Below are 25,390 nucleotides of genomic sequence, written 5' to 3' on the forward strand. Positions count from 1 at the left end.
GAGATTTTCTGTGTCGGCTCTCATCACACAGATGATATTAACTCTCTCTTCCTGTGTATACCATGATGAATAAGAAAAACGGGCCTGCTGCTCTGTCAGGTGTCACCTCAGAGCGAAGAGGGCTGATCAGGGATGGGTTTTGCACATTTCAGCTTGTTGAAGAAGTCTTCTTCATGGATCAGCGGCTTAGGTGGGCCCAGGTCTGCTCTTTTGCTCTTAGCTGCTTTGACAGAAGCAGATTTGGTCCCAGCCTGTGATGAAGTCTTAATCTCAGTGCTCACGTTTCTCTTTTGAGTGTTCTCGAGTTCTTTCTCATATCTGTGGACACGTAACTAAAGTTGTTAAGAAAAAAATAAGGTGAATAAATAAATGAGTGTTGAAACTTATGCAACATGTCAGTGTGATGTCTTTTTTTTTTTGCCAATTATTGTTGCTCGTGGCATATGGTTTCAAAGCACACCATGTTTTCAGCTTCTCACACAGCCATGCCCAGCACAAAGAAATTACATGAAGATGCGATTGTTCTTCCAGGTTCAGCATTTACAGAGAGTTATTATAATATTGTGTTTTTAGCTGACAGGGCCACACGATGCTCTCCATGCCTGTTACATAACAGTTTGTACTTTTGCTCAAGGTAACCACAGTGAGACTGTTGTGCGTTTGTGCAGCCCTCTATTATTGATTATGCACTCAGCATGTCCTCAGCTGCAACAGACTAATCCTGTAATAACAGAGGCAGAAATACTGAGCCTGTCACAAAGGCTTTGGACTGAGGGGCAGCCAGCTCCTATGAGGCACTGAGGTCAGAGCAGGCTTTTGATGAGCAAAATATTAAGCAAGATAAATATTGGTCTAGTTTATGTAATGAATGTTGAGACTGTCTATGAACATGCTCTGTGCTTCCATGAATGAGCATTAAAAAAAAAGAAGAAGAAAAGCAGAAAGGGTTAGGGTTAGGTTTACACTTAGTCTCCAATAAGTTGGATTAATTTGAAAAAAAAAAGAAAAGGGTTTATAAAGAAATGAAATGTCAAAATATTCAGTAAAGAACTATAATCTATCAATAGCCTTTACTGTAGTGAAAAGGATAAAATACAGTGAATGAGGGTTGGGTGAGCACCTGGTGTGTTAGCAGCTTGAGATAGCTGACACGCTAGGAGCTAACATTTAAGTTTGTCTAATAATTGATGACTTTACACTCGATTGTGACCAAAAAATAAGTTTGATAATCACAAAACATCTTTCATAAAACTAACACGAAAAGAGTGTGCTTCATGTTACTGAAAGAGTTACAGACCAGACAAACTGACAAATGTAACGTTAGCTTAACTGCTGCAGAAATGGGGCTCCCTTTGAAACAAACGAACAAAACAAACAAACAAAAACCAAACAAGACAAACGAAAAAGAAATCCAAAAAGTCGAATGTGAACAAGGCGTTAAGCCTGTTTTTAAGCCTTTCATGTTGTTTCCTTCACACCATGAAACACTGATGGATACATGCTAATGTTAGCTTGTAAGCTTGTCAGCTGTTATGTTACCAGTAGCATTTCTTTAAAGCTTTTTTTTTTTTTTTTTTTCCGTAATGCCCCTCGCCATTTTCATTTCATGTTTCCTTTCTTAGTTCCTGAAGCATTCAATCATGATTCTCTATGATTATAGTAAATATATGTAAGAGTACTGCATGCTAACAGCATGTAACAGCAAGTCCTCTACCCTGGGTGTGACTAAGAAGAAAAACAGCCATGGCCTGCCCATGGCTATATGGAAAAGAAGATTAAGGCTTCTGGGTTAACTTCTAGGGAATTTATTCATGAAGTAGTGGTTTATGCTCTGGTCACAAGAAAAGTCCTAACTCACTAAAACTGTAATCAAATCAAATAGCTTTCATCAGTATTGTTTCAGTTCATTTTTCCAGTAATATAACACAAACATGGATTAATTATTGAGAAAGAACATTGTTGACCTCTTTTGAAGCTTTAAATGGCTTTGCTGCAATAACCCAAAGTGACCACTAGGGGAACATTAAGGCATGCGGCAGCAATACTGTATATCCAGGTTTCAATAATAGATAGATCTTATGAAACTTTGCCAGCAGCACCTGCTGCAATCAACACATCACAATGACTAAAGCATATCCAACCAAAACTTTTTTTTCTCTATTTTTTTAATGTATTGTTTTCAACAACCTGCCAAAATCAGCTCTGTTTCAAAACCATCTTGATGACATAACGATTCAGTTTCTCATGCTGTAGGAAGCCCGGGTCAAACAACAAAGAATGTCACGTGTGACTTTCATGCGTCACAAGTGCGTACATACCAGCACTCAGAGCTGTGTGCACAGAGAACATGTTTACACACACACACACACACACACACACACACACACACACACACACATTTTGTCATGCTGCCAATTGCCAGGTTCTACATACATTCACTGAGCTTTTGTTCTATACTTCCAGGTGCTGCTGGTCATCTAATCCACCTTCTTTAATTATGCACAGTAAGAAGGGCCCCCATCTGAGGTGTGTGCAGGTGATGCTGCTCCTTGGTCTTACAGTTTATTGGCTGCTTCAGATCAAAGAGACAACACCCTCTGGATTTCTTCCCTTATTTTCCCTTTGACCATGAGTTTTAGATGTCCAGGCTCTCCATCGTGACACAGTTAGGTTACGCCACAGTCTCTGGACCGTACTGTAAGTACTGCATGCATACTGTGTTGATTTAATTTATGATGAGAGGCATTTAGCAGATCTTATCAGTTATATAAAAAGATAGATCAAAAAAAGGTAAGAAAAAAAATTAAATAGAATCAAAATAATAATAATAACAAAAAACATGATGAGAATAAATACATACAGACATTTCAAAGTAAAATTGAGATTTTTGAACAAATGTACTTGTCCGTGTAATAGGACTTTGCACTGCAAATACATTAGGGTAAAAACTGATGATGAAAATAATCAAACCTATTCAAGCCTGCAGTGGTTATATTATCTAATCTACCGTTTAATCTTTGGAAATAATATAACATCTCTGTCATGTAATTGGTGGACACACTGTAATTGTCTGTGTACTATCAGGCTATTGAATAGCATGCAGCTTGTGAATCAGTAAGCAGGATATCGTGTCTCTCCACACTTTCTCCCGCACTCTGTGTGGGCTACACTACCTTAACTGACCAGGGTCCTGTTTCACCACATCTTGTCTTTGTTCAAAGTATTGGCATCTATACATTGAGCCGTGCATGTGTGTGTGTGTGTGTGTGTGTCAGGGAGAGATAGAGAGAGTTTGGCCCTCAAGGGGGTCTAATATAGAGTTACTCTGAGTTGTTGAGTAAGAGACACTGTCTGTACTGTTTCTCTCCTGCAGGGCTCACTATTTTTTAACACTCTGTCTGGTTTATTGTTTGATTATTACTCTTTAACTCTCCTTTTCAGAAAGCAGAGGTCCCACTGATGCTCTTAGACGCAGACTGAACAGCAGGACCAACATGGAGAGCAGCAAGGTGAACGATCATCCATGCAGAGAAAGTTATTAACAGTGTCATGTCAACTGGTGGCAAACATGTCTGTAATCTTTAATAATGAAAAGCCATGAAAACACCAACAAACACACAACCAATACCTGCAATAGCACTTTAAAAGTATCCTTACAGAGAAAAAGCACTTTTTTTCAGCATGAAGTGATTTCCATTGGTAGCAAAGGGTAGCATACAAAAACAGAGTTTGGTAAACATTTCATGAAGAACTTAAATTGTATGTGCTGAATTGGATACATACACAGAAGTTTTGAACAACATAAAAAATGCTGAAAAGGTGAAAAATAAAACAAACATAAAGGGAAAAAACAGAAAATGTGAGCAAAATCAGCTAAACAAACTTTTTTTAGTGCTTAATGTCCCCAAGAGTTACTGAAAATCACTTGTGAACTCAATAAATTTAAACTAATTTTATTTGGTATTAACAGTTCAAATAACCAGTGTTTACGTACAGAGCGTAAACAGGAGGAGCTGCATGGGGAAGTTGTAGCTTTTTGATTTTAAATTTATGGCATGAAAACACAGTTTTTGATATCACAAACCCAGGGTACCTTGCAGGTTAGTCAAACATTTTTGACCTTCTATTTCAGCAAGTGTGGTCCAAAAATGTTGAAGTGTCCATTTATGCTTGACTTACCCCTGCTGTGTGTGTGTGTGTGTGTGTGTGTGTGTGTGTGTGTGTGTGTGTGTGTGTGTGTGTGTGTGTGTGTGTGTGTGTGTGTGTGTGTGTGTGTGCTCCCCAGCAGCCAGTGAAGGAGGTGCTCCCCCTGCCTCGCCTCCCTCCCTCTCTTCCTGTGACCTCTTCCTCCCTGACCCCTGCTGCCTCTTTAAAAGGACACACAACAGGCTCCATCCAGCATGTGCAGGTGGCCTCCTCAGGTGACTGACAGAAACACTTCATGTCTGCGTCTCATTATGTGCATCATTAAGACTTTAAATGGGACTAGTGTGGGTAAATAATGTGCTTAGCATAGAAGGAGTTTACCTGTCTTAAAAAAATCTAAATTATCTCATAATCTCAAGCTTATGAACTGCTTTTTTGTCACTGTGCAGAAAATTTGTATTTATGGAAGTGTAATTTAACCATTAACACTACAAACAAACATAAAAGGTGACACTGTCTTCCCTTTTTTCATATACTATACTCTTACATTTACTACTTTCTTTACCTCTTTATCAAACAGACGTGCACTGGCTAATCAAAAAAAGCTGATAGCAGACCTTTCATTGTGTTCCTTACAGTGGTTTCATCATTTCATCATCTGAAGCCTCCTGCGAGGGATCTCTCCATCATGAGTCATATGAAGTCTATAAAGTCCCTGAGACACGCTGGGCTCACTGCAGTCTTTACTGGACAAACGGTGAGCTGGCTGACACTGTTTAAAAAAAGGCCATACACAGTGCATGAAGTGAAACATGTAACATTAAAGTGACTGATAACAACTTTAAATGCAACGGAGATCACTTTCAACAGGTTCAATCACTTCCTGACATAAATCTGATTTCATCCAAGAGTTTTATTCATGTGGCTGTTAAGTGATTCATAACCTGATTATTCTAAAAAGAAGTGTCACCTTTTTGGAAAAGTGCTGTTATTAAATAAAGATCAACTCTGTGTCTTCTATCCTCAAACCATGACAGAAGCTGGACAGTGAGGAGCTGCTGTTTGAAGAGGAACCAATCGTGGATGTGATTTTAGCCGACATTGACTCTCTGGTGCCCACTCATGATGAAGCAGGCCGACCTATAGCTGAGTGGAAACGACAGGTGATGGTGCGGCAGCTGCAGGTCAGACTGCAGGCTGAGGAGGAGCAAAGGAGAGAGGTACTCATTTTTACCTTATGTAGGATGTGCTGGCTCACTTGTGGGAGCATAAATGGGAGTACATATTCATGTTCAGTCATGGTAGCAGAAGAAGAGACTGTGTTTGATGGTTTTATGCTATAAGGGACACGTCAAGGAGAAAGTACAGTGACACTGAATGTTCACTTGCCAATCTGACTGTTTAAAGCAGTGTTTCTCAAATTTTTTCAGACCAAGGACCACCACGAGCCCCGGAACAACACCCCAGAGAACATATGCTATAAACTCGAATCATATCTGTTACAACTTGCTAGGGCTGCAACTAACGATTATTTTGGATTGGATGAATGAATTATACGCCAATTATTTTTACGATTAAAATTATACATTTTATTTCTTCAATTCCCTTTATTCAGAACAAGTTTTTTCAAAATGACAGAGACTAGAGTAAAAACGTGCACTCATTTCCTCATAGTTTGGTGCTTTGTTTGTTGTTTTCTTTTAGAATGAGGGAGAAAATGGTCCTCAAAATTTGAGTATAACTACATTACTGATACATTATTCCAAAATACCGTAAAATTTCTAGTATTTAAATACTTAAGTACTTAGATTATATTAAATTACTCAATGCTGTTATAAACCAATTTTTGTTGATTTTATCAATTTGCGTAGTAGTCGAACAACTTGCACCCCCACCCCCTCTTTTTTTATGAATGTTCCGTTAAAAAAAACCACAATTTCCTCACGGTCTTTGCGGACCACTAGAGGGCACTGGCGGACCACTAGTGGTCCGCAGACCACAGTTTGAGAAACACTGGTTTAAAGAATGATATCCTGACAAAAAGACTGTGATTCTGGAAAAGTTACCAAAACTTAGTTGAGGTGGATTCATTCAAAAATAAAGAAAAGATAAAGTAAACTTGAATGAATAACCGAAAAAGTTCCCATAAGACACTTTTGAGTCCAATAGCTTAGCCCAGTGCTAAGACTATCTTCAGAGAAAACAAAAAACATTCATGAGCAAAACAAAAAGTCACTACTTAACTAGTCAAAAAACGCTGAAAAAACACAAGCTGAAGAAGGACATGCTGGATTGTTGGGGTTGTGTTCAGGACTGGATGTTTTGAGGGCCAGGTTTCAGCCTGAGGATGATGTAACCATCCAAGAGGGGGAGCAGCATGTGTCCTCTTCTCAAACTCATGGAAAATAAGCAAATAAGCCTTTTGAAACCCTTAAAATGTAACAGCCTTTTCTATTAACATCCCCCATCCCTTTCTAACCACTAGTGGTCCGTGGACACAGTTTGAGAAACACTGGTTTAAAGAATGATGTCCTGACAAAAAGACTGTGATTCTGGAAAAGTTACCAAAACTTAGTTGAGGTGGATTCATTAAAAAATAAAGAAGAAGATAAAGAAAACTTGAATGAATAACCGAAAAAGTACTAATAAGACACTTATGAGTCCAATAGCTTGGCTCAGTGCTAAGACTATCTTCAGAGAAAACAACAACATTCACGAGCAAAACAAAAAGTCACTACTTAACTAGTCAAAAGATGCTGAAACACAAAGCTGAAGAAGGACATGCTGGATTGTTGGGGTTGTGTTCAGGACTGGATGTTTTGGAGGGATGAGTTTCAGCCTGAGGATGATGTAACCATCCAAGAGGGGGAGCAGCATGCGTCCTCTTCTCAAATTCATGGAAAATAAGCAAATAAGCTTTTTGAAACCCTTAAAATGTAACAGCCTTCTCCATTAACATCTCCCCTCCCTTTCTAACAGGACATGTCCAATGGCTGCACACCCATGGATGGCTGGAAGTTCTCACAAGCCCACAATGCAGTCTTGGGGCCCTTTGGCGAGCTCCTAACAGAGGAGGACCTGATGTACCTGCAGCAGCAGATCGAAAGCGTTTCTCTGCAGAAACGCTGCCAAGCCTACGAGCTGGAGCTGACCAGGCTGACTGAGGAGCTGAGGTCCATCCTTCCCCATCCAATTCTCAACATCTCCCTCAACAAAGAGGTTCTACAACAGATGGATGCTGGGAAAATGCAGCTGACCTTGCCCTTATGGTGCAGCCGTGTCTCTGAGATTGTTAAGAGTATGTCACTACTGGTGGCTAATCTGGCCCAAACTACAGAGGAAGGGGGAGAGAAGACGATAGTTGGAGGTATGGTGGAGGAGATGAGGGGTTTGCAGGGAGTGAGAGAAAGTTTAGGATTTCACTTAGGGCAGGGGTTGATGCAGGACACAGTCCCACCACAGGGTGACACCTCAAGTGGGTGTAAAATCCCTCATATAGGGATGGCATCTGCTTTTAGCCATCGGCTGGAGACAAACAGCTACAGCAGAGCACGCAGGGAGAGGGTGGAGAGGGAGATTCAACAGTCTGGGGTGTCAGTCAGAAATCTACGATCTAATTTTGAGGGTCAGATTGGTGCTATCTATCCCTTTGCTGGGGTGATGAAAGGAGGTCAGGTAGGATTTAAAGGGGATAACCAGAATGCAAACTCACACCTCAACTGTGAAGCCAGCCGATGTGATCCTCCTAAAGTAATCAAACCCGTGATGGAGACTACCAGTTTAAGGAAAGAGCGCATAGTGGTGCTGTTCTTGAGCCATTGGAAAAAATCTGCATATGCTATTTCGCTAAGGTTAGCGAGGCAGGAACAGGATGGAGCAGCTGGTGGGAAAACTGAAGCTTCACCCCCACAGAAAATCACCTCCATGTTTAAGTTCTGTCAACAGAGAGGAGCAGTAGACAAGATACTCAACTCTTGGAGGAATAAACTAGGACTCAAAGTTGCACAAAGAACCAGTTTTTCTTCTAACTCCACACAAAACCCACTTCTTCGAGTTATCTATTCTCCAGAACAGTTCCTGCCAGATGTGGACGGGGCAGCAGTAACCCATGATAGCCTGACCCTTGACCTTTTCATGCTGGGATACTTCCACATCTTAGAGCAAGAGCTGTCACCAGAGGAGAGGAAGATGAGGCACCTCCTCTGCTTCGAAGTCTTTGACCATGTGGGCAGTTTCCCTTGGGAGATGGTGAGGGATTTCCATAAGGCTGTTCTCCAGGAGATACAGGATGGGAAGAGGCACTGGAGCGACGGCTTTGAGGATATCAAAGTTCACTTCTTCGGGGACTCAAAACCATGTCGCTGTCCATTGCCATCATCTTCGTCACCATCCAATTCCAGACTTGTACCCAAAGTTATTGTTCAAACTGCTACTCCAGAGGAGAGCAGCAGTGACTCAGACTTCTCCTGTTTCAACAATGAAGACATTTGTAAATACATTGACCGCAGCTTTGCTTTCTGGAAGGAGAAGGAGGCAGAGCTTTTTGATTTTGAGCATTAGTCGTTCAGTTAAATTTGACATTTTGGAACGTAATGCGTCATACTGGCTTTAAGAGGGAACCAGAATAAAATTGTGTTGAGGAGGCAGCGTTAATGAATTATTGTTCCAAACTTATGTATTAGAGATACATCTGAAAGAAACTGGTTTACAAAAAAAAAAATCAGAAAAAGAAAAAAAATCAGAAAACAACCTGAGAAGTTGGATCTTATTTCAAAATAATTAACGAAACTTGAGTAGTTAGCAATGTGGGAGACGGAGAACGATGCCAAAGATAAACTTACAGTAACAGAGACACACATTAGATTGAGACTTGTAACCAATCAGGAAACACAGGAAGGCAGGAAGCAGAGGAGCTGAAACAAAGTGCAAAGGTGAGTATTAAAATAAGACAGGAAACACTAGCCATGAAACACGAGAACTGCAGAGGGAACTTAATTATCCAGGGACATACATACCTTTGCGGTTGGCAAGGAGCTGAACTAGAGAGTCTGACTGATGGTTTGGAGCTGGATGGTTTTTGAATGACTGGAAGCTTTTTGAATCTGTATTCAAGTCTCAAAACTTAAAGGGGGACAACTGCTGTTGTAACTGAATGATGAAAAATTATGCACTATATGATAAAACACTGTTTAGTAAAAACATATTACTTAATATTTTCATTTCAAATATTATCCTTGGGCTATATGAATGAAATTAAAAGTAAATATACAACAAGAACAACATAAATATTTATTATTATTATTATTATTATTTTATTATTGTAGGAAAAAAATTATCAACAACACTTATTACTATTATTATTATTATTATTATTATTATTATTATTATTATTATTATTATTATTAATAATAATAATAATAATAATAATAATAATTATTATTATTATTATTATTATTATTATTATTATTATTATTATTATTATTGTTATTGTTATGTTTGGGTGTTTTAATAATCTTTAATTTATTTACATTTGCTAACTTTAGTGATACAGATGTTTCAATCTAGACGGGCAACATTTGAATCTTTTAAGCTTAATTCATTAAAAAAATATTATGCCAAATTATACAAAAGAAACAACAATAATGCACAATATGGTAAAATACTGTTTAGTGAAAATGTATTACTTTATATTTTCATTTCATATATTATCCTTGGGCTGTATGAATGAAATTTAAAGTAATAATACAACAAGAACAACATAGAGATTTATTACATTTATTATTATTATTATTATTATTATTATTATTATTATTATTATTATTATTATTATCATTATTATTATTATTATTATTATTATTATTATTATTATTATTATTATTATTATTATGTTCGGGTGTTTTAATAATCTTTAATTTACCTTCATTTTCTAACTTCAGTGAAACAGATGTTTCAATCTGGAGTGGCAACATTTGAATCTTTTCAGCTTAATTCAATTAAAAAGAAACAATTTGTCAAAGTAATACAGAAGAAACAGCACACAACATTTAATCTGGTAGAAATTTACTTTGCTAATGAATGAATTTTTTTCAGAACTTTTGCGGAAGTTTGACAGCAACTTTTGTTGGACTGATTCCTCCTTGAAGCATCTGTTTTTCAAAGGCATATGCTTGGATATTTGCCTTTGTAACAAACAGAAAGCTATCAGAAGCAAGAATACAAAATTGTTGTTGATTTTGTCACAGGCTCTGCTTCTTACAAGACAAATAACCTAGTTAAAGATTTTAGGATGGCACTTGTGGTGGTCAGATTTCAAGAGGGGGATGTGTCATCCTTTGCCAACCCTCCATACACGCCACTGATGAGGAGGTATGAAATGAATGGTGTCAAAAAGCTTAGGAAGCATTTTCACCAGTAAAAGTTGAAGAGGGATGTAGAAATAATTGAATATAGCCTCTTTAAATTAAGCTACAAATACAATTTTAGCTCTTGACAGAGGAGAAAAGTGTTGCTCTTACTGTGAATGCATGTTGATATTTGTGTCATAAAATTAGTTTAATTTCAGGCTCTTTAGAAGGGTGACGAAATGAAATAGGTGAGGTCGCGCATGCGCACTGGCCGCCTGAATTGACAGGAGGATGCTGAGCTGCATTCCCATCTTTCTGTGAGGAGAGGAGAGGAGGATCCCCCAGCGCTGCCACCACACAGGAGAAACCAAGCGATAAGAACATAGCAAAAATAATCCGAGTTGAGCTCTTTATCTGCCACCATGTCAGCTGGAGGAGATTTGGGGAATCCCCTGAGGAAATTTAAACTCGTGTTTTTGGGAGAGCAGAGCGGTGAGTCAGTTCTCGGGGTGTTATCGTCCTCCCTTAATGCAAGCCAAACATGCGTAGATGTTGAAGGCCAACTATGTCATTCGTCTTCATTTTTCAAAGTTGTGCTTGAATCTTGAGGATGCACCGGCTGTGTGTGGGGGAAATAACGCCCTTGTATGTTTTTTTGCACATTGTGTGACTATGGGAAATTTGATTAGCAGAGAAGGAAAAGACGAGAAGAAAAAAAAGACCGCATGCATATAAATTCCACCCTCTACTTTCACATCATCAGGGGTTATAGATGTAAAGGAAGAGTTTTTGTGCTGGATATCTTGTAGGATTGTTTTATTGTCGCACATTGTCATAAATCAGACCACAGCTGCCGATATGAATTGGGATGTTTTGATGTGCTGCAGTGACCGACAAATATGCTCAGCTTGTTTTCATGTCAGCTTTTATTTCACACACATCGTTCACATCTCACAACAACAATCCTTTATTCAACATCACAACACACTGTATTATTTTTCCTTTACTGGTGTTCCAGCTTTTAACAGAGGAGATAATAAACAGTCTCCCATGTGTCAGTTCGGGACACACCCTAGGCTGGCGATGTCTGTAGCATCTCTAAAAACTCGCAGTCTCCGGCCCTGTCCCTCAAGTCATCAAATAAAAACGGCCCTGACAGTGCCACAGCGTTATACTATTTATTCAATAATCCATCTGTTCAGGGTGGGACGGTGTGTGTATGTGTGTGTGTGTATGTATGTTTATGTGATTCGATGTGATGGCACATTTCGGGAGGTGCTGATCGATAATGGTTTAGCGCTGTGATGCTGCCTGAATACGTGTTCAGACATCAGACACACAGAGTGGCAGCAGAGGAGAACATCTCCCATAAAAGAGAAAACACCATCAGGCAACAGCAACACTGTTTGTGTCTTATACTGTGATGCTCCAGTGTGTGTGTGTGTGTCTGTGTGGAGGCTGTGTGTCGACCAGGAGCCTCCTTGTGTGTTTGTGTGGCCTGTGCTGCAATGTTGCTGTCCATGGTGCTGAATCGAGGCCTGCTGTGGCCAAAGCCTGTGGCTGGATTCAGGTCTGTACCGCTGACTGCATTGAGGACTCTGTGTGAGACTGAGGCCTACTCAGGAATCATCCAGTTCCCCCCTCATGTGTGTAGCTCTGATGTAAAATGGAGCTAAAGATGAGCACAATAAGAATCGTGCTCACTGAAAATGAGCTCATCTTGATGCTCTGAGGAGTCAACATCCAGACATGCAGAAAATGCTGCATAAATACCTCTATACTCTCCTATCTTCAGTTAAAAATGTCATTTTAAGACCATGGAACATGTTGTGACATGTCTTCTTAGTAAGACATCCTCACCAGAAAATCATTTAACATCTATATTCCACCTAAATACGACTGTCATTATGTATAGAGCATAAATAGCAGGGACTAAATCCATAAACTATATGTTTTGTGAGCTTCTTTTGATGGACATTTTCACACATGCACAAAATGTTGTATGCATTGACCATTGACGAACACATGCTACTTTTGCCATTCTCCAATACTTCTTAGGTCTAATTATTTTTTTTTGCAGTAATAGAATTAAAGAGAATATCATGAGTTTGCATTTTGTATAATGTGATTCACCACCTTGTCTCTGACCTCTAGCTTCTAAATCTTAATATTTATCTCAATATTTCAATGTTATTCAAATAAAACATAACATTGAAAGTAATCTCTGACTACCTTGTAGCAGAGTTTATGTACGTTTCATTTCATAAACTGAATCATGAAGTGACAGAAAAAAAAAATTGAATGAGTCATTAAAATTTTAGGAGCATTTCTACTTTAGCTGCTAGTGCCAGCTGTAGCCCCTTTATTGACCAGTCTACTTGTTTACCCCAATGCAGCTTTATTATTAGAATATAAAGAGAAACATTTACAAAACTCTCACAGTAGATTTAAAATTTACGCTTTTCTCTGCTTTTCTTAATCACTCTCTTAAGGTCTGATGTTACTGTTACATCATGCCACATCTTCCATGTGGTATGATTGAAAATATGCAGTGCTTTTATATACTTATTCTAATGCTTCTTGCTTAGTTTATACAGTGTATCCCTGGTACTTCATACTTTACACCTAGAGGTTTCATTATGCATTGTCAAAACAAAGCTGTGGATAAATCTCATCCCTTTAGTCCTCTAACAGCTAATACTCAGAACAAGTTGACTTCTGAGGCAGATTTGTTGTCAAATAAAAATGTTGGCTTCATATGCCTTTTCATAAAATGGTTTGAATCAGAGTAAACAGTTTGAATAGGATGGTTATAGAAGCTTTGGTTGATTGTTGCATTATCCAATTTTGTCATTAACTCTTGTTTTATCCCACTGAAGGACATAATGGATCTGTGTTTTCATGTCATTTTGTTAAATCCAACATTAAAAATTCATCAAGGTAACACTTTAGATAAATTTGATCTCTTATCTTTGTTCCAGTGGGGAAAACGTCGCTCATCACTAGATTCATGTACGACAGCTTTGACAACACATATCAGGTGAGTCTCTTAACACATCCTGAGAAAAGTAATGCTTTCATTTAGAAAAACTCAATGCATGCAATACATCTTCATTGCTAGCATCCTAAATTTAGCAGAGTAGCTTTGTTAGTCTCTACTGGAAGAGGGTGCAAGTTGGTCTTTCCATCACTTTCCAGAGAAAAAAAGGCTTCAACAAGTGTGAGCAATTGGGCCGTTGGGATTATAATTCATTTTCAATTTGATTCAATTTTGCTGCTGATTTGCTCGTTTCTGTCATAACAGCTTTCTGTATTTCCCTTCATTTAGATAACAGTCAATCTGCAAGGATCAACAGCTGGTGTAGGGAGAAAGAAGCTTCTAGTCTGATGATTTTTCTCCTCTTTTGTTCCTTTTCTCTCCACAGGCCACCATTGGAATAGACTTCCTATCAAAGACCATGTACCTGGAAGACCGAACAGTAGGAGGCTTTGATTATCATTTCATACCATATGTAGATAATCCTGTGAAGAAAAGTAAATGTATTTGTGTCATTTTAGCAGTAATATGCTAAGTAAGAAATGTCCCACTTTCTGTTTTCTCTAATCCTTGATTTGATTTGCTTAATTACTGCTCTCCTCACAGACTAACACGATTATCCTTTGGTTATTTCTGGTCGTCATAGCTTTGGTGTGTTGGCTTAAGAAGTCAAAGCCTTTCCCATGGATGATCTACTTTAGCAAGTGTTAATACCATTTCTCTGTCAAGATATTATGTTCTGTCAGCCTGCTCACACCCTGATACTAGCTTATCCCGCTGGGTGTGTACTTACAAGGCCCAGACATCTGTGTGTAGGATGATGGGTAATGTGGAAACAGCTACTGAAGGTGTGTGTGTGTTACTACGTTTGTGTGTGAATGCAGGTAAGGCTGCAGCTGTGGGATACTGCAGGGCAGGAGCGTTTCAGGAGTCTCATCCCTAGCTATATTCGAGACTCTACGGTCGCAGTGGTCGTCTATGACATCACAAGTAAGCAGCAGTGTGCTCGTTTTTTCATCATTATACCTCAAGGAAGAAAAGTTTGTTCATGTGATTGTAACACAAAAACCGTCTGCCCTCCTCAGATGTGAACTCATTCCAGCAGACCTGCAAATGGATCGATGATGTCAGGACAGAGCGAGGAAGTGATGTCATCATCATGCTAGTTGGCAACAAAACAGATCTGGAAGAGAAGAGGTGAGTTCGTCCAAGTGTTCGATCACTTTTTTTTCTCTGCGATGTGATACTGCAGTAGAATTAGATATTAAAGCTGGAAGGCAAAATGTCAGTTGTGAATAATTAGCCTTTGACTTTGTGACGAGGAGTCTGGCCTGATTTCTTCCTGCAGGCAAATCATGATCGAGGAAGGCGAGCAGAGAGCCAAAGAGCTGAACGTCATGTTCATCGAGACCAGTGCCAAGACGGGCTTCAATGTCAAACAGGTGATTCCTGCAGTTCCACCACATTTCACTGCATTTTGGTGTCAGTGTAATTCAGCTTCTCCTGCACCCCTCCAAGAAGACCTGATCACCGACATGAATGAACAAAATTCTACTTGAGTGGAAAAGTGGAGAAGGGTGATCGTGAGGTAGTGTGCATACTGAACGTGCTGGAATGAGGCCTTCTTTAAAGGAATGTTTCTTTTATTCAAATTGCACTTTTATGATAAATAAGGAAAAAAAACAGAGGGGCTCCTCCGTATCTCATGACAGCTGAGTTGTCAGTAAGTTTACAGATTTAGATTTTATACTCTAAATAGCTGATGCTTGCAGCAAATGTTATAAATCTGTCAAACTGCTTTATGAAATAGTTTAAAGTAGCTCAACAGTATGCACATAATATACATCACCCATCATCAGATAGGAGCTCCAATTCTTACATTTTACTATAATTTCCTAACCGATACAGGTTTAATACAGGACTAAAAACTGTATTCACACAGTGGATGTTTGCTTCTTTTTCTCAAAGGCTCCAAAACCAAAAGCCAGTAAATTCAGTGATACATCAGTATGCTAGCTTTTAAGCCCTATTTGGTTGAAGAATAAGAGCTCAGTACTTCTTTTTGCTCTTTTCCCCCTTTTCCCATTTCAGCCTCTCTGCTTTCTTCCTCTCTTTACATCACAGTACCTGACCCTAACTCTACTCTCTTCTCTTCCCTCCCCCCTCTCCTCCCTTCCCCTCATGTAGCTGTTTCGCCGGGTTGCTGCAGCCCTACCTGGCATGGAAAGCTTGGACGATGCAAACCCTGAAGGCAGTATCCTTTACAGCCGCTGTGACTCACTGTGCTGAGAGCCAGGCGGCCAAGAAACAGGCCGCTTATTTTTAATCTCTTAGTGGTTGTTGGCACCAGTACAAACAGACCGCCCAGTCTACTGTCTACTCAGGCATCAGCCATTAAACCATTTCTGCTTAATAGAGGAAATGCACAGAGCCAAGGGGGGTAGTGGACACTCAGGTACAGCACCACATGGTGGCTGTCTGGGGAATGACAGTGAGGTTGTTACAAAGACATGGGACTAAATGGAAAGAGTGTTTCAGTAAATGTGACGTATGACAAGAGAAAATATGACATGAAATGCGTTACTTAAGAGCTGTTAACATCTCAATTTAGATTTTAGTTTGAAAACAGAATACTACACCAAAGATAACTAAACAGGACGGATGAGTACCTATTAAATAATATGGTACCGATACCTGGTACCTGGTAATTGGTATCAGTATTCAACAGTACCAATTGCGGTACTTTTGTGTGTGTTTATGTAGTAATAAATATTAATTTGTTTGATAATAAAAACTAAAAGTTTTTCTATTCAAACTTATTTATTTCTCAATACATAAACTTGCGGTGCTGTGTTCAAGTCCAGTATGGAAAACCGCCCACTCTACCACTCCCTCACAGTCACAAGAATGGGTTTAAGTACAAAAACATGGTTCCGTTCTTATTTACATGAAATGGTACTCGGTAGTACAGACAGAATTTGGTCAATACCTTAAAGTTCCTGATTCAGTACCCATCCCTACTCTGCGCTACTTAGTCTAAGATATTTTGAACATGAGTATAGAACTATCATACAACTATGAAAAGGCCAGAGATCAAGCTATAGTTTAATTTTCATGTATCATCAGTTTCAGTGTTAAACTCTAATTTTATCTGTTTATTTTGATCTAATAACCTTTCTTAAAGGAAACATTAGTGTTATTAAAACACTGTTGGCTTGAAGTTACAGCTACATATCTTTAAATTTGTGTTGATTTTGGCATAAACCACTAATCTCTTTGCTGATTACTCTTTTACATGTGTTGGTCATGTTTTCTGACAAAAGAACATTCACACACCAGAGCTGGGTGTTGACTCTTTACAATTGTTTTTCTAGAAATGCTGATAATGACGATGTTTCCAGTTAAAAAAAAAAAAAGTCATAACGTAACAGTGAAACAGCAGTGTTTTTTTTTTCTACAGCTGTCTGTCTTTTCCTTAATTTCATAACTTCCAGTGATTGATATCAAGTTGGACAAACCGGCAGAGCCCACTGTCCCTGAGGGCGGATGCTCCTGTTAATGCAGAGCTGGAACCGGACAGCTCCCTTCACATCATAGGCTTGTTGTGTTGCTTACTACTGGTTAGCTTCCAGTTGACTTCTCTAATTGGATATAGGATGTGGCCTTGTATCTGATTGGACAAATCAAATGATATCTTTCAGTCTTGTTCAGTTGTAAAATATTGTATACTTTGTCAATATGTAAGTGACTGGAGGAGAAAAGGGAAACTTAAAAAAAGATCAAAAACAAATGCTGAAAGAAAAAGAACAAAAAACAGTTTTGGAAACAAAAAAAGGAGAAAAACTGAGACAACCAACGGAATTCTTTTCGCTGTTATGTTTTGTATTTTTTATATATAAAAAGGGAAAGCACCAAAAACGATGCCTAAACATAGAAGGAGAAATAGCGGTGGGGGTCGGCCATTTTTGTAGATGGCCGAACACGTCTGAATGTCTGCAGCACGCATGCACGCTGATCTGATCTTTGACCTTTTGCCTGCCCTTCAGAGTTCCCACACTCTGACTGGAGGTTGACTATCTTAGAATGTTTTATAGCATCTCTCTATAGCATCTCATGACAAAATGTATCTCATTTGATATTCCCACAAGAGTCCAGTAGGTTCACCTTACAGTAGCTGTGAAAATGTGGCACTCTATCTCTCTATGGGTTTAACTTTTATAGAACAAACTGTACTGTGGTTAAAAAAGAAGAAGTAATAAAAAGACAACTTACTATCACAACCCCCCTCCCTCCAACCACTCCCCTCTCTTTCCTCTAAACTTCTCCTCTCCTTCCAGTCTCCCCCATCCCTCCATCCCGGTAATACACATATAACGATCCACTGTAATGCACTGCACTGTATATAATAATGTAATATGTATGTTGTGAACGTCCCTCTGTTGAAGTGGTCTTTGTTCACCAGTATGAATAATGTAATAATGTTTAATGATTAATAAATTACAGATTAAAGGGCTTCACTCTCCTAACCATCAACATTCACCTGGTAGCTAAAATCGTGCACTCTATTTCATCTCTCTTTTTTTTTTTTTTCCCAAGTATTGTTTTCAGGAAGTAAATCTTGAAAGAACAGCTTGAGTTTTTTAAATAAGGGAATTGATTTTCTTCAATCATATCTGACCTAATATGAATACTTTAGTGTAATTTGACACCATGGTGTTATTGAAACAAGCATTAACCCACTCAGCACTCTGCCTCATTGATATAACTGTAAGGCTAATGCTAGCTAACATTATTTGTATGCTGAGTACTCTCGTGATGGTTATTTATTTTTATTTTTTTTACATTCAATAACAGAAGAAACACTCATTTAGCTTTTGCTAATGCTAGTCACTTTTATTCTGCATTGTGTTACATGTGTTTAGTCCTGTGTACGGTTGCCACTTTTGAGGCTGAAAAATAAGGGACACCCTCAGCAGCGGGGTGAGTGATTTCCTGTGACTTTCTCTCAGTCAGTTAATGAAGAGCACTTTTTCCACGATTAAAGTCAACCAACCGACTGCCGTCTGTAGTGGGCGGACGCTAACGCATGAAACTGGAATTACGGGACAAAACTGCGTCCACTATTGATTTAAAACGGGACGCAACATTTCAGTGCGAAATGCGGGACAATTCCGTATTGTACGGGACGGATGGCAACCCTAGCTGCTCCTATTCAGCTAACATTAGCCGGTTGAATTTTAAGACTTGCTAGCTTACCAAGCTAACTCTCTTCACTTAGCTTTAGCATTATACTGGATAAAAACGTCATATTATTGATTTGTGCTCTTGTGTGTTTTTTTTAATGTAATATGAGCAACCTCATCCAGATAGCAAACTGTTAGCCATAGCCAAAACTTGAGTTAGCTTACTTTTAACTGATTACTTACAGCATGATTCAGCGTTTTGTCTTGGCATGTTCATGCTTGGATAGCACATCACTAACTTATAGTTCAAAGTGTTTATGATAAAAGGTTTTGTGAGTATTGTCCTTACAGATTATCTTGTATTTACAGGTAAAAAAGTTGTAGAATATAGTTTAAACAGACCACAGTTTATTCATTTTTAACATAAAATTTGTATTAATAAAAATAAAAAGGCACCAACAGCAACTAAGACAAAATGCTTGAGAGTTTACAACCCCTTTAATCCATCTGTTTTTTGGTAAATCATATACAGGTTCATTTTTCACAGGTGTATTTCACTCACTGTCTGATCTCCCAGCAGTAATACAAGGTCTAATGACCAGTTAGTTAAGGGGAAGTTGAGATGGAAAGAACCTCTTAAGAAGGAAACTGTCACCACGATGTGTCAGGTAGCTAAAGCACAGCTCTCCTGATGTTGCGGACAGGTATTCCCCTACATAGACAACCCACGATTCGATCCCCAGGGGTTGACAGGCTGGTACAGACAGTTGGCGTCATGAGTGGACAGATATATTCCTCGGAGACAAAAGGTCAAACGGCTTAAACTTTAAATACAGAGCTTACTATAGTGATGTGGATTAAAAAAACATTCACCAAAGGAATGAGGTAAATGGAAACATGAAGCTCCAAGCATAAAACAATGGTACGATGCTTCCTTCTCTGATAAAGACACACCTCTCACATCAAAAAACCTCACATTTAAGCTCAGGTGTTCTCACATCTGGGTCACTTCAGATCTGAACTACTCACAGAGCAGATCATGTCCAGAGTGGAAGCTTTCAGAGATACGAATCTTCGGTCCCTGCTGAGGGAGTTACGGACCGATATTGCCATGGCAGTAGACGATCCTTTTCCCCTTGTGTTTGGTTTGGCTGACAAAAATATAATCTCTGATCAACTACTGAAGGTAAGAAGAATCTGTGTTTGATCATTTTCAGTGTAAGCAATACTGCTATTACGTGTATAACTTTAAACTTCTGGGACATTTGGAGCACACTTTTATTGGGACAGCTGGATAAATGAACTGCTTGGTGTTTTTTTAAAGGAAACCCTAGAGAAGGAGGGCAGAGAGGGGATCCACAAAGCCATGTACTCACTTCTGTCCTGGGTCCTGGAGCAGAGCAGATCCACCATCCAGGCTTTCTGGAGCAACTTATCCAAAGACTACAACCTGGACAGCTACGCCAAACTGCAGACACTGCTTACAAACTTGCACCTAAGTATGCAGAGTTCGGATCTCACCAAAATATTTAAATACTTAAGCCTGTTTAGTTGTAACAAACTGATGAAACTGAGACTTGGCTGGGTTTGCGCTCAGTTTATTGTTCAATGCATTACTGTTTCTGTAACAATGACACATAACCTCAACAAAATTGGCACCAAGTATTTACAAAAAACAAAACTTCTCCATATCAATCTCTATTATTTCTCACTTCTCCTGTAAGTCCTGTACGTCTTTATCCATCTGAGATATCCAAGGTGAGTCTATGTTCAGTGTAGACCTTTTTTCTCTTTTTGCTGCAATTCTGTTGACAGGACGGGATGCTTTGGGCTCCAGATGTGAGAAAAAATCCTCAGGAGGCCACAAAACACCTCACAGCAAGAAGAGGAGCCATGACGATAGAGGCACAGTGTCTCACCATCAGCATCATCAGTATCATGCCAAGACGAGCGATGGAGCAGGTCAGCTCCTGTAATATGGCTCTTCTGACACTGCTCACAAGAGGCAAACAATAAATGAAATATTAGAGATATTTTGTAGTCAGGAGGCCAAGATCAAACTAAACAATAACCAAAACTCTTCTTCTTTTTCTGCAAGAAAGACTGTGGCTGATAGTGTTTTCTTTTTCTTTTTTTTTGGCAGGGGGTAAAGTGAAGTTATTCAGAGTGAAGAGTGAAGCTCCAGCCCCACAGATAACTTCAAAAAACAGTAATAATGATCAATCTGATATTCTAGACCAGGGGTCTGCAACCTGTGGCTCTGGAGCCTCATGCGGCTCTTTGACTCCTTTGCAGTAGCTCCTTGTAGCTTTGAAAATATATAGTTTTTTTTTTTTTTTTTTTTTTTTTTACATTTTTCTTACGGAGGGTATTAATGATAACATGACAGACACAAAGTAAAATCATAATTTAACATTTTGTACTAAAAAATGCATCACCCCTTGAAATAAAGTTTTAAAATTTTTACTTTTTTTTGCAACTTTTGAGATTTTTTGATTTATTTTAATTTTTTTTTACATTTTTGCAGATAAAGAAAAAGAATTCCCTATTTTTGGAGATTAAACAAATTTTTGAATTTCTCTATGTAAATATCCTTTTTTTTTTGCAATATTAGAAAGTTTAAATATTTTTTGAAACTTAGCAAAATTTTGAAACTGCATTATTCAGGGTTTTTTTGTGCAAATTTATGAAATTTCAGCATTTTTTAATAGATTTTTTTAAGCAATTTTTTATTATATTCTTTATTTTGCAAATTTTTGAAATGTTTAAATTTTCAACTTATTGAATTTTCATAAATTTTGCATACTTATGACATCTATCACATTACAAATTTCTTTTTTTCCTTAAATTTGCAAATTTATTGAAAATAAAAAAGTAAAAAATTACATGTACAATTTTATTAAAACAAAAGCTTATATAATTATTTAATAGATTATAAACTTATTTGTCTTAATGTGAAGATGAAGTAGATTTTGTGGCTCCCGAATGACTTTCATCCATGAGAGCTGAGGCAAAACGGCTCTTTCCAAAGTAAAGGTTGCAGACCCCTGTTCTGGACAATGCTCTTTCACCGCAGGTATAATAAATCTTTGCTCTTCCTCAGGTACTCCACTCCAGACACAAGCGGCTCTATCCTCCTCCTCCTCCTCTAGCTCCTTAGCTAATCTACAAAGCAGCCATGAAGCAGGGGAAAAGACCCTCGGTACACCAGTGTTTGACTCAAACGGTGAGATTTTGTCTCTCCTTTTAAATATCCGCAGATTTTTAATACACTGTCCTCATTAAACGTGGTTGTGTTTTGATAGGACCTTCCAGAAAGTGCATCAAAGTCGGGGAGGAATTTTACTCTGGTAATCACACAGAGATCAATGAAGCTGCAAAGAACAAGTTTCACCACAAGGGGAAGACAAAGTCCTTTACAGTAAGGAAGTATCAGCTCAGGCACAGTCAGCTGTGTGTACTTCTGTTTGTTTTCTTCACTGTGTTACATGAATGTGGTGTTTCTCTGCTCAGGTTCATTATAATGATGATGAGTGTGCGGTGTGTAAGGATGGAGGAGAGCTCATCTGTTGTGATGGATGTCCTCGAGCTTTTCACCTGACCTGTCTCCAGCCTCCACTCACATCCATACCAAGGTGAGAAAAATAACATACGTCAACAACACCTTTGAACTGATGTACAATGTGTATTAGAAATATTGTAGAAAAACATAAACAGTGAAATATTGTATTGAATGTTTGATTTGCAGTGGTCCTTGGCAGTGTGAGTGGTGCTTTGGAAACAGAGTAAAAAGAGAGGAAACCCAATTACCTCTAAAAGTAAGTATCTAAGCACTCTATGATAATGATAAAATGATAAATGATGATAAAAATAACTGCTCATACTAGCTACAAACTAGCTAGTTACCTAGATACTGAGATTTTCCATTTCTTGAATCTTTTTTTTTTCCCCAATACTCTGCATCCTGATCACGGTCTCTTCCTGAACACATTCCTTTATACCCATAGCCACTCATCCCTCAGACTCTGCAAACCAACACAAGCTCCACTAACTCCCTCACAGATATCTCCTTCTTCTCCTCGCTGTCGTCCTCATCTCATTCCTCTGTCACAGCTTCTGTAAACAGTGGAAGAAACCTCCAGGTGAGGACTTGGTGACAGCTTGTACTTGTTGAATTAAATCTGCTTGGTGTCCTCATTTCATCCTATTTGTGCTAACACATCTAAATGTTAATCAGTGCTTGGGTGGAGAGCTGAGGGAGGTGTGTGGAGTGTGTCACCTCGGAGGAGGAGACCTGACTCACTGCCTCCAGTGTCTGCAGCGTTTCCACTTGCAATGCCACTTCTCCAAGTAAGACATCAATCCCTCCTTTCTTTGATCACTTTATGTTCACAGAATGTTCTGCAGACTCTTTATTTTCTGCCCACATTTTGGACAAATATAAATCTAAGTGGGATACATGAGATAATGGCAGCATGCAGAAAAAGAGCCAAGTGAGGACACAAAGCTCAGCGTACCAAGTCCCCTGTAGACTAACCAAGGGCTGGTCCCTCTTAACCCTGATTTGTTTGAGGACACCCACACTGATTAATAGTAATATTATAAACCCCAGAACAGTCTGATTCACTCTCAGTGTGTGACTGTTTCTCTGTCAGAGGGAGATCAATCTGCTTCTCCTGCTGCAAACCCTGGGGAACCTCTGCAGAGCAGGACTCTGAATCCAGATGTGCACAGGTAAATCTGAAGAGTTTGTGTGTTTGTAGAAATTAATTCTTGAGTACAATGGTATCGAATGTATGCAAAACCTCCTGTATATCATACTGTGTGTGTAAAGCTCCCCCCAGTGGCTCAAAACACACTTGGCCATGACCAGATCTCCTCTGCGCCTGAACCCATCCCCCATAAAGACGAGCTAGACTCCATCCTGGGAGACGTGAGTGAGGCTCAGTTTCACATCTGCATGACGTCATGAACTAAATGAGCCATGAACATCTCAGACACATGATGGCTTTAATGGTTATGAGTGTGGTTTTGTCAGAGCCTGGTTTGTAATGTCTCAGACAGGAACCTGTCTAAAGATTAGGGGAAGTCTCTCTGAGCCGTGTTTTGTATTTATGTATTTCACGAGTTTACAGTGTAAACCTGTTAACATAAAAGATATTTGATGTCCTGCAACATAAACCAAGAAGCTCGGATTTATGTCTCTGACTTTAAACAGCCCTACAAATTCTCCTGATGAAAATAAAAGAAAACCAGACTGGTGTGATGTAATTAAATCTTTAGTTTTGGAATTATTTGTTTATTAGGAAGTAAAAACTAAAGATTTAACTCTAGACAGTCGTTATGATATTCTTTACATTATTAATTTCAGATAGCTACAATACAAAATGAGTGCTTAAATGTATGAAAGCATATTGCATATTACAACACAAATTTGCTGTCAGTGCTCTGATAAAATTAAATATAACTCCATGTGAGAGAGAAGGTTTTTGCTCCACACTACCATTTTTTGTCAGTGACACCACAAATATGAACCAGATGTGATGGTTTAATGTGTAAACACTGATCTGACAGTGTTGTAATTTTCTGTTTCTCGTCTCTCTGCAGGGCTCCATTGACGGCATCTTTCAGTGGGCTCTCCACAACATGGCCCGGCCTCTTCCAGACTCTCAAGGATGCTTCCAGTGACAAACCCCTGATCTGCCCTGAACCTACAGGTTTCAGGAGGATGTTTTCTTACTCTGCTGTACTTGCATTACATTAAACATGCTTGTATTAAATTTACTAGATTCTCACTTTTTTATACAGAATGAAAACAACATTTCATCAATTTTCATTTTAATAAATGTGCTCTGCCACTCTAGTGAGTTCATTCTTATTCACTAAGACATGTAACTAAAATGAACAATGAGCACATAAAGTTGCTTTGAGTTCTCATTCATGTCAAGTTTCTATTTCTCCTGTTCCTCAGCTGAATTTTTACCTACACTGGAGTAGTTTCATGGGGTGTGCACATGATGAATACATTTCCAAATAATAGTGACATGGGCTGCATAGTGGTGCAGTGGTTAGCACTGCTGCCTCATAGCAAGAAGCACAACAGTTCATATCCCAGGTTGGGTAAGGTAGGTCTTCCTATGTGAGTTTGCATATTCTCCCCATGCATGCATGAGCTCTCTCTGGCTCCTTCCCACAGTCCAGAAACATGCTCATTGGGTTAACTGGTGATTCTAAATTACCCATAGGTCTGAGTGTGGCCGTGAAAGGTTGTCTGTCTGTGACTGACTGGTGACCAGTCCAGATAGGTGGATTACTGCAACATTTTCATCAATGACCAAAAAGCATCCGATTAGCCTCCTTTTGAAGAGGCTTAATGTATAGCCTAAGACTTTTTTGGGGCTGTTCAGTTCTTAATATGATTAACTACAGTGGCCTGTGAAACATTATATAACACAGGGGTGGCCAACAAGTCGGGGACCAAGAGCCACAAAAATGACAGTGTTTTTGTTTTTACTGCAGAAGAGACAAAGTTTCATCAATCAATCAATCAATCCAATCAATCAATCAATCAATCAATCAATCAATCAATCAATCAATCAATCAATCAATCAATCAATCAATCAATCAATCAAACAAACAATCAATCAATCAATCAATCAATCTATCTATCTATCTATCTA

The 25,390-nt window shown here is 38.8% G+C and overlaps 3 protein-coding genes across 3 annotated transcripts; all 3 read left to right on the forward strand.

Annotated features, from left to right (window-relative positions):
• The first annotated feature begins 3,460 nt into the window (after positions 1–3,460).
• Positions 3,461–8,783, forward strand: espnlb (espin like b). The gene is made up of 6 exons (XM_074689455.1): positions 3,461–3,509; positions 4,289–4,421; positions 4,785–4,903; positions 5,184–5,366; positions 7,126–7,506; positions 7,609–8,783. The coding sequence occupies exons 1-6, from the start codon at positions 3,495–3,497 to the stop codon at positions 8,704–8,706; spliced, it is 1,929 nt and encodes a 642-aa protein (XP_074545556.1). The 5' UTR covers positions 3,461–3,494; the 3' UTR covers positions 8,707–8,783.
• A 1,975-nt stretch (positions 8,784–10,758) lies between these two features.
• Positions 10,759–18,039, forward strand: rab6bb (RAB6B, member RAS oncogene family b). The gene is made up of 8 exons (XM_074689106.1): positions 10,759–10,982; positions 13,472–13,530; positions 13,916–13,969; positions 14,412–14,517; positions 14,613–14,724; positions 14,876–14,969; positions 15,715–15,781; positions 17,022–18,039. The coding sequence occupies exons 1-8, from the start codon at positions 10,913–10,915 to the stop codon at positions 17,084–17,086; spliced, it is 627 nt and encodes a 208-aa protein (XP_074545207.1). The 5' UTR covers positions 10,759–10,912; the 3' UTR covers positions 17,087–18,039.
• Positions 18,040–18,184: 145 nt separating this feature from the next.
• On the forward strand, positions 18,185–24,558 carry aire (autoimmune regulator). The gene is made up of 14 exons (XM_074689105.1): positions 18,185–18,507; positions 19,725–19,896; positions 20,035–20,209; positions 20,526–20,672; positions 20,854–20,919; positions 21,814–21,936; positions 22,016–22,131; positions 22,224–22,345; positions 22,459–22,528; positions 22,718–22,852; positions 22,948–23,060; positions 23,366–23,444; positions 23,545–23,643; positions 24,318–24,558. Exons 2-14 carry the CDS (start codon positions 19,750–19,752, stop codon positions 24,396–24,398), a joined length of 1,473 nt encoding a protein of 490 aa, XP_074545206.1. The 5' UTR covers positions 18,185–18,507; positions 19,725–19,749; the 3' UTR covers positions 24,399–24,558.
• The last annotated feature ends 832 nt before the right edge of the window (positions 24,559–25,390 follow it).

This window comes from Halichoeres trimaculatus, unplaced genomic scaffold (assembly GCF_033239565.1).
Source record: "Halichoeres trimaculatus isolate MK-OKI-2021-1 unplaced genomic scaffold, fHalTri1.1 fHalTri1_scaffold_15, whole genome shotgun sequence".
Taxonomy (NCBI): Eukaryota; Metazoa; Chordata; class Actinopteri; order Labriformes; family Labridae; genus Halichoeres; species Halichoeres trimaculatus.

Excerpts from the sequence above, each read along its gene's own strand:
- espnlb (XM_074689455.1), top strand. Across the intron at positions 4,904-5,183 it reads CAGTCTTTACTGGACAAACG|AAGCTGGACAGTGAGGAGCT; the intron begins GTGAGCTGGCTG and ends AAACCATGACAG. Across the intron at positions 7,507-7,608 it reads AAGGGGGAGAGAAGACGATA|GGTGACACCTCAAGTGGGTG; the intron begins GTTGGAGGTATG and ends GTCCCACCACAG.
- rab6bb (XM_074689106.1), top strand. The coding sequence starts at position 10,913 with ATGTCAGCTGGAGGAGATTTGGGGAATCCCCTGAGGAAATTTAAACTC. Across the intron at positions 14,725-14,875 it reads ACAGATCTGGAAGAGAAGAG|GCAAATCATGATCGAGGAAG; the intron begins GTGAGTTCGTCC and ends TTCTTCCTGCAG. Across the intron at positions 14,970-15,714 it reads CGGGCTTCAATGTCAAACAG|CTGTTTCGCCGGGTTGCTGC; the intron begins GTGATTCCTGCA and ends CCCCTCATGTAG.
- aire (XM_074689105.1), top strand. The coding sequence starts at position 19,750 with ATGTCCAGAGTGGAAGCTTTCAGAGATACGAATCTTCGGTCCCTGCTG. Across the intron at positions 22,346-22,458 it reads CCACTCACATCCATACCAAG|TGGTCCTTGGCAGTGTGAGT; the intron begins GTGAGAAAAATA and ends TTTGATTTGCAG. Across the intron at positions 22,529-22,717 it reads AAACCCAATTACCTCTAAAA|CCACTCATCCCTCAGACTCT; the intron begins GTAAGTATCTAA and ends TTATACCCATAG.